At 40.7% G+C, this 17,712-nt stretch overlaps 2 protein-coding genes across 3 annotated transcripts; both read right to left on the bottom strand.

Moving 5' to 3' along the window:
- Nucleotides 1-255: 255 nt before the first annotated feature.
- On the bottom strand, nt 256-3,545 carry LOC131110018 (sulfotransferase 1C1-like). The gene is made up of 7 exons (XM_058062659.1): nt 3,395-3,545; nt 1,307-1,435; nt 1,128-1,225; nt 923-1,049; nt 766-860; nt 512-692; nt 256-401 (listed from the first exon to the last, which is right to left on the bottom strand). Exons 1-7 carry the CDS (start codon nt 3,543-3,545, stop codon nt 289-291), a joined length of 894 nt encoding a protein of 297 aa, XP_057918642.1. The 3' UTR covers nt 256-288.
- Nucleotides 3,546-5,633: 2,088 nt separating this feature from the next.
- On the bottom strand, nt 5,634-16,505 carry LOC131109895 (sulfotransferase 1B1-like). 2 transcript variants are annotated; one of them, XM_058062376.1, is made up of 8 exons: nt 16,245-16,505; nt 15,858-15,962; nt 13,121-13,249; nt 9,741-9,838; nt 8,323-8,449; nt 8,103-8,197; nt 7,836-8,016; nt 5,634-6,162 (listed from the first exon to the last, which is right to left on the bottom strand). In XM_058062376.1, exons 2-8 carry the CDS (start codon nt 15,943-15,945, stop codon nt 6,050-6,052), a joined length of 831 nt encoding a protein of 276 aa, XP_057918359.1. In that variant the 5' UTR covers nt 15,946-15,962; nt 16,245-16,505; the 3' UTR covers nt 5,634-6,049. The 2 variants fall into 2 exon arrangements, with proteins under 2 accessions (XP_057918359.1, XP_057918358.1); XM_058062375.1 differs by having other exon boundaries at nt 15,858-16,505.
- Nucleotides 16,506-17,712: the final 1,207 nt, after the last annotated feature.

Below are 17,712 nucleotides of genomic sequence, written 5' to 3'. Positions count from 1 at the left end.
AAAAAAACATGTTTGTGTCAGTGTGAGAGGTCTCACAAGAAAAAAAGAAAAATAGTAATACACAAATATGTTTGCTAATTGTATTTTAGTTAGTTTTAAATAATGGCACATAATTCCAAAATAAAATTGATATCCCTGTAAACAGTTAAAATCTTTAATATTTGATTTGATGATGACAGAGCCTCCTCTGATTTAAATTTACACTATGTGTAAATTCACTATGCATCATAGTGAATTGTCACAGTTATACAATAATAATAATATAATTTGACAGTAGCTGCTAACTGGTTAGAGCTGTGTTCTGAATGGTATGTTTACATGCTTCATTTTCTTCTCGTAGTCCTCATCAAACTCTGCCGCCTGCTCTGGCGTAAAATGATTCATCCAATCACCAACTTCTCCTGTTTGAGGACAAAATACAACATTATTGTATGCAGTAACTCGACAAACCACTAAAGGCCGCTGTTGTCCCATAATATTCTCATAGTCTGCTCATAATGTTTTGAATCACCTTTTCTCATGAAGGTGGAGCGGGATTGGTCAAAAATGGGTTTTGTTATGAAATTGTAGTTGGCCATCGGGTTATCCTTCATGGTCTTGAAGGATGTCAGCTCCACAATGCGGCTGATGACATCATCAGAAAGCGACAGGTCCAAGTACCTCATGATGCGCACCATCTCACGCCGTGGGTTCTGGATGGGGAGAAAATGGAGACATACAGCGGAACCAAATAATAAATAAAAATAAAGTTTAGGCACCATCTACCTCTTTCATGTCTTCATAGAAGAGGTAAAGGATGTTTCTCTTTTCTCGTTCCTCCCAGTAACCTTTGACGTGATCATACCAGGAACCCCATGGCACTGCGGGAACAACAGTCCCTTAAAATGGTGAAGTAGTCCACACATGACACTACTCTACTTACATTGTCCATGCATGAACTTTTGGATGTAGCCCTCCCAAGGTCCAGGGTCAGGGTGGGTGAGATTCATTTGATCAAAATAGAAGTAGCTCACCAGGTTGTCCTTCGCATTGCGAGCCACGTAGATCACCTTTGTGCATACATTATCATATTATTGAATGACAGCGTGGTTGGTAGTTCTCATCCCTGCAACGTCCCATCAACTTACTTTGCATTTGTTTTCCCAAAAGCCTTTTGGAACGAGATGGAAAGGCAAATGCGTTTTAATAACTCTTGGAGGTTCCATTGCCTTCAGGAGATCAAGGCCTGGGGATTTACAACAAAATGACAGCATATGTACTGTATACAAGATGGATATGCCTGAGATCCATTAGGGGGTCTACATACCTGAGGGCATACCTATCCGAGCGGTATTCTCCAGGAAAGGCATTCTGATGGGTGTGGGTGCTCTTTTGCAGGTCTCACTATCACCACTGTGAAGAAGCAGATCCACTATCTCCTGTACCCATGTGGTCCCTTATCACCCAAAAGAACAAGAATACAGAATTCAGTCATTCATTCATTTTCTACCGCTTGAGCCTATCCCATGTCTTCTGTCAGTCCTGGTACACCCTGGACTGGTGGCCAGCCAATCACAGGGCACATATAGACAAACAACCATTCACACTCACATTCATACCTATAGGTAGCATAGCATATTTTTGGAATGTGGGAGGAAACCAGTCTAGGGTGTACCCCGCCTCTCACCCAAAGACAGCTGGGATAGGCTCCAGCACCGCCCACGGCCCTCGTGAGGGTAAGCAGTAGAAAATGAATGAATGAATAACGTCAATAAGAATAATACAATAAATGATGGAGCCTATCCCAGCTGACGTTAGGTGAGAGGTGGGGTACACTCTGGACTGGTTGCCAGCCAATTATTCATTCATTAATTCATTCATTTTCTACAGCTTATCCTCATGAGGGTTGCGGAGGTGCTGGAGCCTATCCCAGCTGTCTTCGGGCGAGAGGCGGGGTACACCCTGGACTGGTGGCCAGCCAATCACAGGGCACATATAGACAAACAACCATTCACACTCACATTCATACCTATGGACAATTTGGAGTCGCCAATTAACCTAGCATGTTTTTGGAATGTGGGAGGAAACCGGAGTACCCGGAGAAAACCCACGCATGCACGGGGAGAACATGCAAACTCCACACAGAGATGGCGGAATTGAACTCGGGTCTTATAGCTGTGAGGCCTGTGCGCTAACTGCGCAACCGCCGCGCAGCCCGACTATACAATTATTCATTCATTCATTTTCTACCGCTTATCCTCACGAGGGTCGCAGAGGGTGCTGGAGCCTATCCCAGCTGTCTTCGGACGAGAGGCTGGGTACACCCTGGACTGGTGGCCAGCCAGCCAATCACAGGGCACATATAGACAAACAACCATTCACACTCACATTCATACATCCTTACTGATTGTAGAAAAAAAGTTTTTCTATCTGTGATTAATTATGAATTAACTATGTACAAAATGTGATTAATTTGTGATTAAATATTTTAGGCGAAAGATAATTTCAGTGAGTGTGAATGGTTGTTTGTCTATATGTGCCCTGTGATTGGCTGGCGACCAGTCCAGGGTGTACCCCGCCTCTCGACCGAAGACAGCTGGGATAGGCTCCAGCACCCCCGCGACCCTCGTGAGGAGAAGCAGTAGAAAATGAATTAATTAATTAATTAATGTAACATTTACAAGGCTTCTTGGCTGCACAGTGGATTGTGGTTAGCGTGCAGGCCCCACAGCTAGTAGACCCTAGTTCGATTCCACCTTCGGCCATCTCTGTGTGGAGTTTGCATGTTCTCCCCGTGCATGCGTGGGTTTTCTCCGGGTACTCCGGTTTCCTCCCACATTCCAAAAACATGCTAGGTTAATTGGCGACTCCAAATTGTCCATAGGTATGAATGTGAGTGTGAATGGTTGTTTGTCTATATGTGCCCTGTGATTGGCTGGCCACCAGTCCAGGGTGTACCCCGCCTCTCGCCCGAAGACAGCGGGCGTGAGGAAAAGCGGTAGAAAATTAATGAATGAATTAACAAAATGTGAGTTGTGGATACCAGAATTTTTCCTGGTACAACGTGCAGATTTTGTTTGTTATGAAATAAGCTATGAAAATGAAAACATTTACATTTAAACATTAACATCTATATGATTTGTATCAGCTGATTTCATTCATGGATGATGGGGATCGGTTTTAGCAGCATAAAACCCTGATTGGAGCATCCCTAGTCTCCATGTTTTTCAACAAATATTACTCAAATTTTACACACCTTTGCTTGCCAGTCCCCGAAACATGTGTACCAAATTCTATATTGTTACAGTGTTACACCAGTGGGTGTTTTCACAGACTAAAACAGTTTTCACAGGACTGTAAATCTAAAAAAACCCAAAAGAAAGTGTGAGTACCACACCATCAGAGAACATCATACCTGCTTTAGGATAGGTGGCAATAAGCAAGTCTGAAGGATCAGGACAGAAAGCCGAGACATTGTTGTAGTTGTTGGCGATATTTTCTGTAGCGAGAATCCCTTTTAGCGGAACCAGTGGACAGTGACGTTTAAGTTCTTGGTTCTCTGACATGACTGAGGTCAAAAAAAATTGTGAAGAACTTCTAAAAACATCAGACTGCAAAGTTGCAAGACCCATTTATCTCTTTTGTGCCACCTCCTGTGAAATATTCACCAGTGTCTTTGCTTTGTAAATCATTACTGTTCTTTTTCTAGAGACTTTAAGATCTGAACTTTGACTCAATGCACCAACTGGTTTTGGTATAAACTGTTTATGATGTCGACCAGGCTAGGTTGTACCCCGGCTCTCACCCAATGTCAGCTGTGGATAGGCACAGGGGACATACAGACCATTCACACTCCCATTCATACCTATGGACAGATTACTCTTTTGACACATCAATTATGATATTTTAATCGCTAAACTAGAAAGAAATATGGATCAGGGGAATAGTGCTTGATTGGATCAAAAGCTAATGAAGCGGAATAATTTTTTTTTTAAAGTCTTTATTTCATTTTATTTGGCAATTAGGTGCACAGGTGCGGCACGGTGGTCTAGGGGTTAGCGCACAGACCTCACAGCTAGGAGACCAGGGTTCAATTCCACCCTCGGGCATCTCTGTGTGGAGTTTGCATGTTCTCCCCGTGCATGCGTGGGTTTTCTCCAGGTACTCCGGTTTCCTCCCACATTCCAAAAACATGCTAGGTTAATTGGCGACTCCAAATTGTCCATAGGTATGAATGTGAGTGGGAATGGTTGTTTGTCTATATGTGCCCTGTGATTGGCTGGCGACCAGTCCAGGGTGTACCCCGCCTTACGCAAATGAATGAATGAATTAGGTGCACATTGACAACTCATTCATTCATTCATTTTCTACCGCTTATCCTCACGAGGGTCGCGGAGGTGCTGGAGCCTATCCCAACTGTCTTCGGGCGAGAGGCGGGGTGCACCCTGGACTGGTCGCCAGCCAGCCAATCACAGGGCACATATAGACAAACAACCATTCACACTCACATTCATACCTATGGACAATTTGGAGTCGCCAATTAACCTAGCATGTTTTTGGAATGTGGGAGGAAACCGGAGTACCCGGAGAAAACCCACGCATGCACGGGGAGAACATGCAAAGTCCACACAGAGATGGCCGAGGGTGGAATTGAACTTGGGTCTCATAGCTGTGAGGCCTGTGCGCTAACCACTTGTCGGCCGTATAAATAAAATAATAAAAATAATAAAAAAATATACATCTATAAAAAAATATATAAGAGTATTGGATAATATTGTTTTATAATTTTGACAACTGAGCAGATACATATTTATTGTCATGTAGTTCATGTGAACACCTTACATTAAACTGCATTCACCTATTTTAATTACAGAAATGAGTCGAATGAATAAATGTACAGGGGATAGAAATTGGGGTGATTGTGGATTAAATTAGCTGGAAATCACACATGCAAAAATATATTAAAAATAATAAAATAAATAAATAAATAAAAATATATAAAAATAAAAAAATATATATATACATATATAAAAATATATATAATAGTATTGGATAATATTGTTTTATAATTTTGACAGCTGAGCAGATACATATTTATTGTCAAGTAGTTCATGTGAACACCTTACATTAAACTGCATTCACCTTAGTTAGTCATTAGCCAGTATAAGGTTAGAAATGTGCTCTATTGTGTCTTGTATAATAAGGCGAACAAGGTCTTAGATAATAAATCACTCCACGCCAGTCTAACCTTATTTGCACTACACTCTCAAAGTTCAAATTTTGGTTTGAATTTAATGAACAACCTACTTGGCTGGACACAAGAAATTATTGACTCACTGACCTCACTGGTTCTTTGCTATTCAGCTGTGGCGTTTTTGTGTCCTTGTTGAAGCGTGTTTCATTTGCTGTTGTGTAATAATCCCACTGTGTTGTAGTCTGTGAGCAGAGGTTTTATTTTGCTTTTAATTATTATTTTTTTTATTTATTATTATTTTGCTTTTAATTTGTTTATACATGTCTGGTGCGTAGCTTCTGTTTTGCAGGGAGGGCTTGCAGCCGTATTTATTTATAAATTATTATCGATTTAAGATGAATGAAATGTGTTTGCAGAACAAAACAGACCATTTTCAGAGAAAAAAGGTTTTGATCAATAATGGTAAAATTTGTCTGAATACACAGTAGTAATACGATTACATTTATTGTATTGTACATAGAAGTCATTTATGTATATAATGGGTAAAATGCATACATTAATGATGAATACATACATTACAGGTTTTGCCGGTAAATATTCTTTATACGATTTCTTTAATTCTCTAACTCTTTGCTACTCTTTACTACATTCCAAATCCTGAATGCATCAAGCAGCTATCAAGTACGAGGCAGATGTCTGCCGTTATATCAATGAAAACCACCGCAAACTGTATCTTGGTACTTAGCTAGCATCCATAGACTAGCGTCTACATGCCACTAAACAAACGGTCTCATGCCTACAATATGTAAACATTGTTTGATTTTACTGGGATTTTAAATTGTAGTAAATATTGAGAAGTAACGCCATCTAGTCGATTTAGAGCTGTGTTCGGAATGGTATGTTGACGTGCTTCATTTTCTTCTCATAGTCCTCATCAAACTGTGCTGACTCTTCTGGCGTAAAATAATTCTTCCAATCACCGACTTCTCCTGTTTAGGACCAAACAAAGAAAAGACAGATATTAGAATGTTGGATACAGAACTGACGGCAATTCATTTTAAAGCAGACAAATGTAAAAAGTAAAGCTTTAAGTAAAGCTTAAACACCAATGCAGGAACTCTAATGGTCACAAGAGGCCACTGTTGCTCAATAATAGATTATTAATTCATTCATTTTCTACCGCTTATCCTCACAAGGATTGCGGGGGTGCTGGAGCCTATCCCAGCTGTCCTCGGGCGAGAAGCAGGGTACACCCTGGACTGGTGGCCAGCCAATCCCAGGGCACATATAGACAAACAACCATTCACACTCACATTCATACCTATGGACAATTTGGAGTCGCCAATTAACCTAGCATGTTTTTGGAATGTGGGAGGAAACTGGAGTACCCGGAAAACATGAAAACTCCACACAGTGATGGCCGAGGGTGGAATTGAACTCGCGTCTCCTAGTTGTGAGGCCTGCATGCTAACCACTCGTCTCAGATTAGAACAGGGCTATTCAACTTAGTCAGGTTCACTGTGGCAAGTACTTGGAAGTGTGGCCAATCACAGTGCAGTGGGTGTGCTTGGAGGCGGGCCATGGGTGGAATAAATGAAAAGAGAACCTTTTGGAAATACAGCTGTAATAGGTGCAAATACTGGAAGATCGAGAAAGCTTTCTGTGCAGGTTATCGTATGTAGCTGCTCCACAACTCAATACAAAGGGACGGAAATTGAGCATTATAGAGCCGCTTTAAATATCTTCTTAATGACAGGAGAGCTATGCTGATTTTAAGAACCTCCTGCCAAAAATACTCGTTAAAGATCACGTATATGACAGCGTTATGATGTGTTTAGGAACCTTTCATTCATTCAGTCATTTTTTACCGCTTTTTCCTCACGAGGGTCGCGTGGGTGCTGGAGCCTATCCCAGCTGTCTTTGGGCAAGAGGCGGGGTACACCCTGGACTGGTGGCCAGCCAATCACAGGGCACATATAGACAAACAACCATTCACACTCACATTCATACCTATGGACAATTTGGAGTCGCCAATTAACCTAGCATGTTTTTGGAATGTGGGAGGAAACCGGAGTACCCGGAGAAAACCCACGCATGCACGGGGAGAACATGCAAACTCCACACAGAGATGGCTGACGGTGGAATTGAACTCGGGTCTCATAGCTGTGAGGCCTGCGCGCTAACCGCTCATCCGCTGTGCAGCCCGGAAATTCATTCATTCATTTTCTACCGCTTATCTTCACGAGGGTGGCAGGGGTGCTGGAGCCTATCCCAGCTGTCTTTGGGTGAGAGGCGGGGTACACCCTGGACTGGTGGCCAGCCAATCACAGGGCACATATAGACAAACAACCATTCACACTCACATTCATACCTATGGACAATTTGGAGTCGCCAATTAACCTAGCATGTTTTTGGAATGTGGGAGGAAACCGGGGAGAACATGCGAACTCCACACAGAGATGGCCGAGGGTGGAATTGAACCCTGGTGTGTGAGGTCTGTGTGCTCACCACTCGCCCACCGTGCAGCCTGTTTAGGAACCTGATGCAAAAAAATATTTTAAACCGTCGGCCCAGTTCTTGTAATTCACAGGACTGATGTAGCCCCCAGGCTGCCAGTTGAATAGCCCTGGACTAGCATATTAATATTGATGTTCTGAAGAACCTTTTCTCATGAAGGCGGAGATGGACTGGTCAAAAACTGGAGGAGGAATGAAGCTGTAGTTGGCCATGGGGTTCTCCTTCATTTTCTTGAATGACGTCAGCTCCACGATTCTGCTGATGACATCATCAGGGAGGGACACATCCAGGTACCTCATGATGCGCTCCACTTCACGCCGAGGATGCTGGGTAAGAAAAACAACAAGGTTTGATTGCAAACTAAAAAAGAAAAAAAATCATAATAATTAGCTTATTATTATGGATACAGTACTGCTTTCATGTCTTCGTAGAAGAGATAAAGGATGTTCTTCTTCTCTCGTTCCTCCCAATAACCTTTGACATGATCATACCAGGAGCCCCATGCCACTGCAGAAGCAACAGTTATTGTAGTTATTATATGGTGATTAACTTCTTTTTACGCTTCTATGGTAGTTAAGAATGGCAGCAGTTCATATACGTAAATGTACTGTTTTATGACGCAGTTGACATACGCTCTCCACGCATGAACTTGTGGATGTAGCCCTCCCAGGGTCCAGGATCAGGCTGGGTCATATTCATCTGATCAAAGTGGAAGTAGCTCACCATGTTGTCCTTAGGATTGCGGGCCACGTAGATCACCTTCATAGACGTGATACAGGACGGCAATTAAAAACCAGACTAGAAGGAAGTTATTTAATCATGGCATTGATTAATCACTGTCAGTGATCGTCTAAGTCAGGGGTGTCAAACATACGGCCCGCGGGCCGGAACCGGCCCCCAAGGAGGTTCGATCAGGCCCGCAGGATAATTTGAAAGTGGAAAAAATGCATAAAAGACATGGAATTAATATTTTTAATTTGCTGCAATTCATGGATTATCCGCTAAGGGGCGCACTCTTTCCATCAGAGTAGAAGACAAGCCGCATCACTGAGACAGACTGAAAACAGCAGACGATATCAATGCGCCATCTGCTGCTTGTTACGACGTTGTTAATACCTTGGTCTCTACCTCTCCGCTACACCCTCATTAGCCAAAATGTCGTTATCCAAACGGAGAAAAGTAGATAAGGAGTGTAGAATTTTCAAAGAAAAATGGACCACGTCCTATTTATTTACAGACATGCACGGAAAACCTTTGTGCTTGGTGTGTTTGCAACAAGTTTCGGTATTGAAGGAATATAATATTCGACGCCACTACGAGACTCATCACAGCGAAAAATATGACGGCTTACTGTTTGCATTGAAAGAATACAGCTCTGTGAAGATGAATCCTTACTGTGGTGATTTAAAAAATGTGCACTTTAATGTTAGTCAGCAGCTTCAAAACAAAAGTTGTGTGATGGAATTCTACTGTTCATACAACTCCATAAATTTTCAGTATATATTGTATGTGTATGTATGTTTCATGTATGAAGTTTACAGATTTACAGGACAGGCGAACACTTTCTTCATTACACATTTAAAATCACTCTCCTTAGTTTGTAAGGTGTACGCAGGGATTACATTTAGATTTTATATGCGTATGTGTAAGTGGTTTAAAAATCCCTTTCTTTAAAACTCTTAAAGTGCATTACTGTATTTTTCAGTACCAATTAAAGTTTTGTGCCTTTGTACAATCAGTGGGATCAGTTGCAATGCATATTTGTGAATGATAAAAGTAAATTGCACATTTGTCTAAGGAAATATGAGGTGTTTCATGAAATGTTTTGTAAAAGGATAGTTCATTAAATTTCAATATTTTCCTAATGTTCTTGTGCTTCTTTACACCAAAACAAAGGAAAGACATGATATTTTGGTTATTTATAGCAGAGTATGGTATAATTTTAATGGTCCGGCCCACTTGACATCTCCCTAGGCCGTATGTGGCCCACGATGCGAAATGAGTTTGACACCCCTGGTCTAAGTCATCCCTGTCGGTCCTAGCGACTTACTTTGCACTTGTTTTCCCAAAACCCTGTGGGAACCAGTTGAAATGGTAGATGTGTCTTAATAATCCTCGGGGGGGCCGTCTTCTTCAGGAGATCAAGACCTGGGCATTGAATTTACAGTATATACTGTCAATAGAAGGTGGTGCTACTTATAGGTTATCACATGGTTTGTCTGGTATGTCTCGGGCTGATACTGGCACGCGGGGGCATGATACTGGGCCTGATACCAGACAAACCATGTGATGATCTTATTATCACATACTATTTATCATCACATACTACAGTATGAATTGTCCCTGTACCCTAGAAACCTCCCATGAATGATACGGGAAAAGGCCCAAATGATACTGTGTCAAAGCCCAGGGCAGTGATACTGATAAAATATAGAGTTTAACCATGTCCAGTATCAGCCCCCGTAGCTGTCCACTCAGAGCGCGCTGCTCTGGTATCGTGCCCGTGAAACAACCAATCAGAGAACAGCACACGAGTGCTTAGTGCCTAGTGCTTCTCCAGTCACCAAAAAACCCAAACTTGATTAATGGAACTTTAATTGTCAGACATTGATAAGATAAGACTGTTGATAAAATATTATTGTTGAAATATTTTTGCAATTATTGTGTTTACACTGTTTAGATATACAGTAAACCTCGGATATATCGGATTCGGATATATCGGAAATTCGCTCACAACGGACAGATAAAAAAGAACCAATTTTTCTGTAAAAAATTCATTGCATATATCAGATTTTTTATAACGGATTTCGCCTATTTTGGACAAAATCTCCAGTCCCGTTCCAATGCATTTCCATTAAATTTCCCTCGCATATATCGGATGGCCGCATCGTGGCGCTCCGATTCGCCGAATCGTGACAGGCCGCTATACGACGTCATTTGCAGCGTTGCCTGCGCGTCCAGGTACATTGGAAACATAGTCAAGGAAGTGCCTTTTTAGAACGGATAAAATCCGATTTACGCATATACCGGATATAAATCCGATATATGCGTAAAACGGACATTTTCCGGTATACGTATGTAACGGATTTCGCTTATATCGGACAAAACCAGTGGGAACAATTGAATCCGATATATCCGAGGTTTACTGTAATACATGTAATAAACTGAATATTTTCTGGAAACAAAATGGTCTTTTGATTAAATAGTACGTGATAATAAGCTCATGATTAAATAGTATGTGATAATATACGTGCTAGTATCTAACACTTACTGACACTTACTGATACTGACACTTGGGGGCATGATACCTGGCCTGATACCAGACAAACCATGTGATAACCTATAATTATCACATACTATTTAATCATGAGCTTATTATCACATACTATTTAATCATGAGCTTATTATCACGTACTATTTAATCAAAAGACCATTTTGTTTCCAGAAAGTTTTCAGTTTATTACATGTATTATATCTAAACAGTGTAAACTGTGTGTTCACGCTCATGCGCTGTTCTCTGATTGGTTGTTTCACGGGCACGATACCAGAGCAGCGCGCTCTGAGTGGACAGCTACGGGGGCTGATACTGGACATGGTTAAACTCTATATTTTATCAGTATCACTGCCCTGGGCTTTGACACAGTATCATTTGGGCCTTTTCCTGTATCGTTCATGGGCGGTTTCTAGGGTACAGGGACAATTAATACTGTAGTATGTGATAATCTATAATTACTGTTGCTATACATTTGATGCTGCATTGTGGTAGACAACAAATACCTACCTCCCTTGGCAACTGGAAAGTAGACAACAGAGCTATTTACTTCCCATAGGGTCATCTCTTATGTTAGCGGGTGGGTTTTGACCCATGTATTAAATCAGCTATAAAATACACTAAAAACAATAAGTTACCATCAAATTTGCTTCTCATGTCTTGGTTACCTTCTTAGGCTTCCTCATCCAGGAAAATGTTGGTTTTAATACTTTTGGTGTGGGCATTTTTTGTCACTATACCCCTCCATTTCAATTTCCAAAAAATGGTAAAATGAACCTCAAAAGAATCATATTCATAAATTGAAGGTTCTTTTGTTACCTGGCTATTACTGAGGGATATAGAACAGCTTCACCAACAGCAATTTCTTCATCTGATTTGCATCATCTGTGTCTTCTGGATCATACTCCAAGTTGTCCTCCTGCTCATCTCAATGGTTATATTGGTTTGTCCTCTCCCTCGTTGTCACCAAAAATGTGGTCCAGATCTTGGTTCACTGTACTTCTTGCCATTCTTTCCATGATCCAAATTGTAAATGTGAAATCAGCCAATCAAATGAGTGAATTCACCTCACATGTAAACTGGACATTGTTTTTCTGCTGGTATACTGGAAAAGCGGTGAAAATGAGAATCCCCTGAAGCTTCCATGACGAGAAGAGGAGCTGGTTGTTATTGTGTTGGCTAATTGTACACTTAGGATTTCAGTTTTGGCTCAAAATATTGCTTTATTATCATATTATTTTTACCGGGTCGAAACCGACCCTAACAATACAGTGGTCATAATTTCAACCAGAACATTTTAAAATTTAGTAAAAAAAAATTTTTTTTTGGTTTTATTTTGTTGAAATAGAGTTTCGTGACAAAGTCAAAAAGCCTTGATGCAATAAACAAATTTTATGTCATTCTTTTTATGCATTAAAATGTAAAACAGGTCGGTGCGGACCCTAACACAAGAGGAAGATTAATGCATCTTTTACTCTGTTTTTACTCTATTTTTATTTCTTTTTCTCTACTGTAAAGCATCTTTGAGTACTCTGAAAAGCGCTGTACAAATAAAATGTATTATTATTAGTATTATTTAAGTGCAAACTACTGCTTTAATAATTGCTAATTGCATATTGTGCACACATAATATTGTGCACACGTAATAAAAGGCCACTATAAAACACCTAAACCAGTTTCTTCAAATCACAGCTTCCCGTCTCATGTTAACTACTTGCCAATCCTGTTTCTCCAGTGACGTGGGAAGCACAACAGAGCATGCAAGGTCGTGCTTTGTGAGCTACGGGTGTGATTGAGCTAGATTTACAGTTTGTCTTTTCCTTTCTGTATGTGTGTATGTGTCTCATGTGGCTGCCATTGACAACCAGCCTGGCTCTTGACTTGAATGTGCTCAATTTAAAATGGACAATGGCAGAGTCTGACTCAGCAATTGTCCTCCAGACTTCCAGGATGTCACTGGACCCTACAAGTTGGAGGAAATAAACTGTCCAAATCTAAATAGAAACATTATAATGCTAAGAGATGTATTGCACAACAAACGGCGCATAATAGCAACATTAATGGCTGTCTGGCAGTGTCGATAATGCAGTATTTGCAAAGGCATGGAGTGTTTACATCTCATTAGATTTGGTATACAGTATATCCAAAAGTTAATGCACCTGAAGGGATGGGTGGTGGGGAGCAGATCTCCAGAAAAGGACTCCGGACCGTTATGGGGGCTCTTTTACAGATTTCAGCATCTCCGTTGTGAAGAAGCAGATCCACGATCTCCTGGGTCCATGTTGTACCTTCATGTCATTCCAACAAATCACAATAAGTGATATAATTCCATGTTTAAATGACAAAGAAACAATATTCAAAGTCCAACAACTAGCAGTGCAAACCATGATTGTGCTAGATGTCCTGAAATGGTAATGGTAATGGTTTTATTTCATTTGAACATGCATCAGATTACAATTGAATGCATCACATAATCAGTTCACAGTTCCACATGTCCAAAAGGAGTAGGAAGAAGCAAAGCTTATTAAATCCTACCCCTCCATCTGGTACTTTTACAATCAGTAACTGTTACATTTGTTTACTTCCTGCTTTCCTAATTTATTTTTTATTTTTTATTTTTTATTTTTTATTTTTTATTTTTTATTTTTTATTTTTTATTTTTTATTTTTTATTTTTTATTTTTTATTTTTTATTTTTTATTTTTTATTTTTTATTTTACAATCAGTAACTGTTACATTTGTTCACTTCCTGCTTTACTCATATAGTTTAAGTTTTTTTTCCCAAATCGCATAATACTTCAGGTCAGTCAGGTCGTAAAGGACTGACAGGAGGGTTTGTCTCCGGTTTCCTCCCACATTCCAAAAACATGCTAGGTTAATTGGCGACTCCAAATTGTCCATAGGTATGAATGTGAGTGTGAATGGTTGTTTGTCTATATGTGCCCTGTGATTGGCTGGCTGGCCACCAGTCCAGGGTGTACCTCGCCTCTCGCCCCCGAAGACAGCTGGGAGAGGCTCCAGCACCCCCCGCGATGAATGAATGAATGAATGAATGTTTACAGTGTCCACTGTTGTAGTCCCAAATTAGTCCACAGTGAAGTAAAATCCATGTTTTGTTGAATTTGAATGACATAAACATAAGATTAATGTCTAGATCAACAAACATTCACAGTAGAATTGAATTGTATCGAATCATATCGAATTGTACTGAATCGTATCGAATCGTATCGAATCATATCGAATCGCATCGTATCGCATTTTATCACATACTACAGTATTAATTGGCCCTGTACCCTAGAAACCGCCCATGAATGATATGGGAAAAGGCCCAAATGATACTATGTCAAAGCCCAGGGCAGTGATACTGATAAAATATAGAGTTTAACCATGTCCAGTATCAGCCCCCGTAGCTGTCCAATCAGAGCGCGCTGCTCTGGTATCGTGCCCGTGAAACAACCAATCAGAGAACAGCGCACGAGTGTTTGTTTTGCTGCCGTCTGTGCTCTGTCAACATGTCAGCGGTTGACACTCCCGGTGAAAGACAAATAGGGAAAATAGCAAACAGAATATTAGAAATGGAACGTTTTATCACTCTTGAAATGATCGAAAAAACTAAAAATGCAAATACAAGTCGGAAAACCAAGGGCGACTGCAACTGCAAGAACGAACGAAGACTGGTAGAAAGTATTCCCCCGCCTGATTTAGACAAATACGTGTCTATGTTTATTGTAACGTCGTTGCCGACGCTATGGAAAGGACACGACTGTGATCACTAACAAGCTTTTATTACACAACAATAATGGCTACTGTTGACCGTAACCACACCGTTGCAACCACCGCCAGTAACGCAAAACGCAACAGTGCTTCCTCAACAAGACACGCCCCCACCCCTGGTGCATTCACAGTCACGCGGAACAGTCAGACACTCAAGAGCACAACATGTCAACATGAACACGTCAGGGTCGCTACATTATTTTATCAATCAGAAAAGAAAATGGGGATGAATACGAGCCTGATTCTCTCAAATCAAAATTCAACTCTCTGGCACGTTACATGATGGAAAAACGAAAGTACGTGATAATAAGCTCATGATTAAATAGTATGTGATAATAAGATCTTCACATGGTTTGTCTGGTATCAGGCCCAGTATCATGCCCCCGCGTGCGATACTGACACTTGGGGGCATGATACGGGGCCTGATACCAGACAAACCATGTGATAACCTCTAAGTATCGCATCGTATCGATCGCTCTACTTTCATACACCGTAAAAAAAAACATCACATAATCAGTTCACAGTTCCACATGTCCAAAAGGAGTAGGAAGAAGCAAAGCTTATTAAATCCTACCCCTCCATCTGGTACTTTTACAATCAGTAACTGTTACATTTGTTCACTTCCTGCTTTCCTAATATATTTTTTATTTTTTATTTTTTATTTTTTATTTTTTATTTTTTATTTTTTATTTTTTATTTTTTATTTTTTATTTTTTATTTTTTATTTTTTATTTTTTATTTTTTATTTTTTATTTTTTATTTTTTATTTTTTATTTTTTATTTTTTATTTTTTATTTTTTATTTTTTATTTTTTATTTTACAATCAGTAACTGTTACATTTGTTCACTTCCTGCTTTCCTCATATAGTTTAAGTTTTTTTTCCCAAATCGCATAATACTTCAGGTCAGTCAGGTCGTAAAGGACTGACAGGAGGGTTTGTCTCCGGTTTCCGGATACTGACACTTGGGGGCATGATACGGGGCCTGATACCAGACAAACCATGTGATAACCTCTAAGTATCGCATCGTATCGATCGCTCTACTTTCATACACCGTAAAAAAAACACCAGTTACAGCTTTTATAATGGCTAGAACAGATTAATTTGTTATGAAATGATTAGTACCTGCTTTCGGGTAGGTGGCGATGAGGAGGTCTGAAGGATCAGGACAAAAAGCTGCGACGGCGTCATAGTTGTTAGCGATGTGGTTCATGAGGGGAATCCCTCTTACTGGAATGAGAGGGAAGCGAGTGAAGGAGCTGCTGGCCTTCATGATGGCATCCGTATAGGACAGCTCTTTGTCTTCTGACATGACTGAAGTGAAAAAGTTTAGTGGAAGCGACTCAAAAAGAATCAATTACGACTCCGGCAGCGCATTCAATGTTGAGGTTCTGTCTGAAGTCAGCTGTCTCCTCGGGCTGCCGTCTGTCAAATATTTACCGGCAGCTTGACTTCGGGGATCATAAAATCCGCCACATTGGAGTCTTTTACTGTGTAAGGTCCTCAACACACCTTGTCTGTGTTGCTATCTTATAATTCCCTTGTCAGGTCCAGTAACATCTGGTCTCGCTGAGATCCTGCAGGCTTGGCTTACAGCCTTTCTTGACATGTGAGTCCAAAAAACACAAAAACTCTAAGCGGGTTGTCCCAACAACACTAAACAAACTCAAGAGAAGCCTTAGAAGCTTTCTGTTTCTCTGCAAACCTATGTTTTTATCAAGTGTACATGACTGGAAGTTTCACAGGGTGGTCTACAGTGACCTTATGTAACATCTCTAGCTAGGCATGAATCCCACCCCCGTGGAACTACATCAGCTACTTCCTGTGTAACTTGAGAAAAGGAGGGTCTTGTCTTTGCTGTGTAGTGAAACAAACAAATGATTCCCATCTGAACTCTACAATTCAAATGAAACCTGAGCTGTGAATTGAAGTTGTTTATTTAAAGCCTTGATGTATTTATTTAAGGAACTACAAGCGTAGGGTGCTGATACTTTTCAATGCCTTTTAAACAAAGAGCGAAAGTGTGCTTTCCTGCTAAAACATACCTTTGGACCCAGACTGATAAAGTGAGTAAAAAGCATGACCAAATAAAACAGGTTATTAGCAATGCATCGTCGGCTTATGCAGCAGAATACAAGATGTGTTGTGAGTCTGCAGCAACTGTTTTCAATTGAAATTCCTCAATATCCTGTGAAGGGTTTAAAACAACACTGTGAAAGAAAACAATGACGTGGGCTACACAACAATGTGCTTTTCAATGCAAAATGAATTAAAGCTGAAAGCAGCGTTGAACGGGCCCTCGCACCCCCACAGAACTCGGGGTTCACGCGAGTCGGCGGCCATATTCCTTGTCTATGTGATTTTTATGCAGCTTTAGGGGTGTCCAAATATTTTCCATCAAGGATGCAGAGAAATTGAAGCATGCACTTTAATACATTTTATGGGTTAAAATGTTAAAAAAAACAGTATAGTGAAAGTCAATAGTAGCTATCTAAACAAAACATCATAATCTAAGCTTTGTGTTATAGGTGACAAAGCAAATAACATCCATTTTCTACCGCTTATCCTTCACGAGGGTCGCAGGGAGAGCTGGAGCCTATCCCAGCTGTCTTCGGGCAAGAGGCGGGGTACACCCTGGACTGGTGTCCAGCCAATCACAGGGCACATATAGACAAACAACCATTCACACTCACATTCATACCTATGGACAATTTGGAGTCGCCAATTAACCTAGCATGTTTTTGGAATGTGGGAGGAAACCGGAGTACCCGGAGAAAACCCACGCATGCACCGGGAGAACATGCAAACTCCACCCAAAGATGGCCGAGGGTGGAATTGAACTCGGGTCTCCTAGCTGTGGGTCCTGCGTGCTAATTAGTCGTTCACATCATGGTAGGGCCTGGAACTAATTACAAAGGGATTGAGTGCAAGGCATAAGGGCATGCAGTGGTCAAACACGTGGCATTGAACTCGATTCTCC

Source organism: Doryrhamphus excisus, chromosome 22 (genome assembly GCF_030265055.1).
Source record: "Doryrhamphus excisus isolate RoL2022-K1 chromosome 22, RoL_Dexc_1.0, whole genome shotgun sequence".
NCBI lineage: Eukaryota > Metazoa > Chordata > Actinopteri > Syngnathiformes > Syngnathidae > Doryrhamphus > Doryrhamphus excisus.
The sequence above is the reverse complement of the archived record's forward strand: the minus strand, read 5'-3'. Positions and strand labels throughout refer to the sequence as shown.

Excerpts from the sequence above, each read along its gene's own strand:
- LOC131110018 (XM_058062659.1), bottom strand. The coding sequence starts at position 3,545 with ATGTCAGAGAACCAAGAACTTAAACGTCACTGTCCACTGGTTCCGCTA. Across the intron at positions 1,436-3,394 it reads TGCCACCTATCCTAAAGCAG|GGACCACATGGGTACAGGAG; the intron begins GTATGATGTTCT and ends TTGGGTGATAAG. Across the intron at positions 1,226-1,306 it reads TCGGATAGGTATGCCCTCAG|GCCTTGATCTCCTGAAGGCA; the intron begins GTATGTAGACCC and ends GTAAATCCCCAG.
- LOC131109895 (XM_058062375.1), bottom strand. The coding sequence starts at position 16,044 with ATGTCAGAAGACAAAGAGCTGTCCTATACGGATGCCATCATGAAGGCC. Across the intron at positions 9,839-13,120 it reads CCCACCACCCATCCCTTCAG|GTCTTGATCTCCTGAAGAAG; the intron begins GTGCATTAACTT and ends TTCAATGCCCAG. Across the intron at positions 6,163-7,835 it reads CTCCGCCTTCATGAGAAAAG|GAGAAGTCGGTGATTGGAAG; the intron begins GTTCTTCAGAAC and ends GGTCCTAAACAG.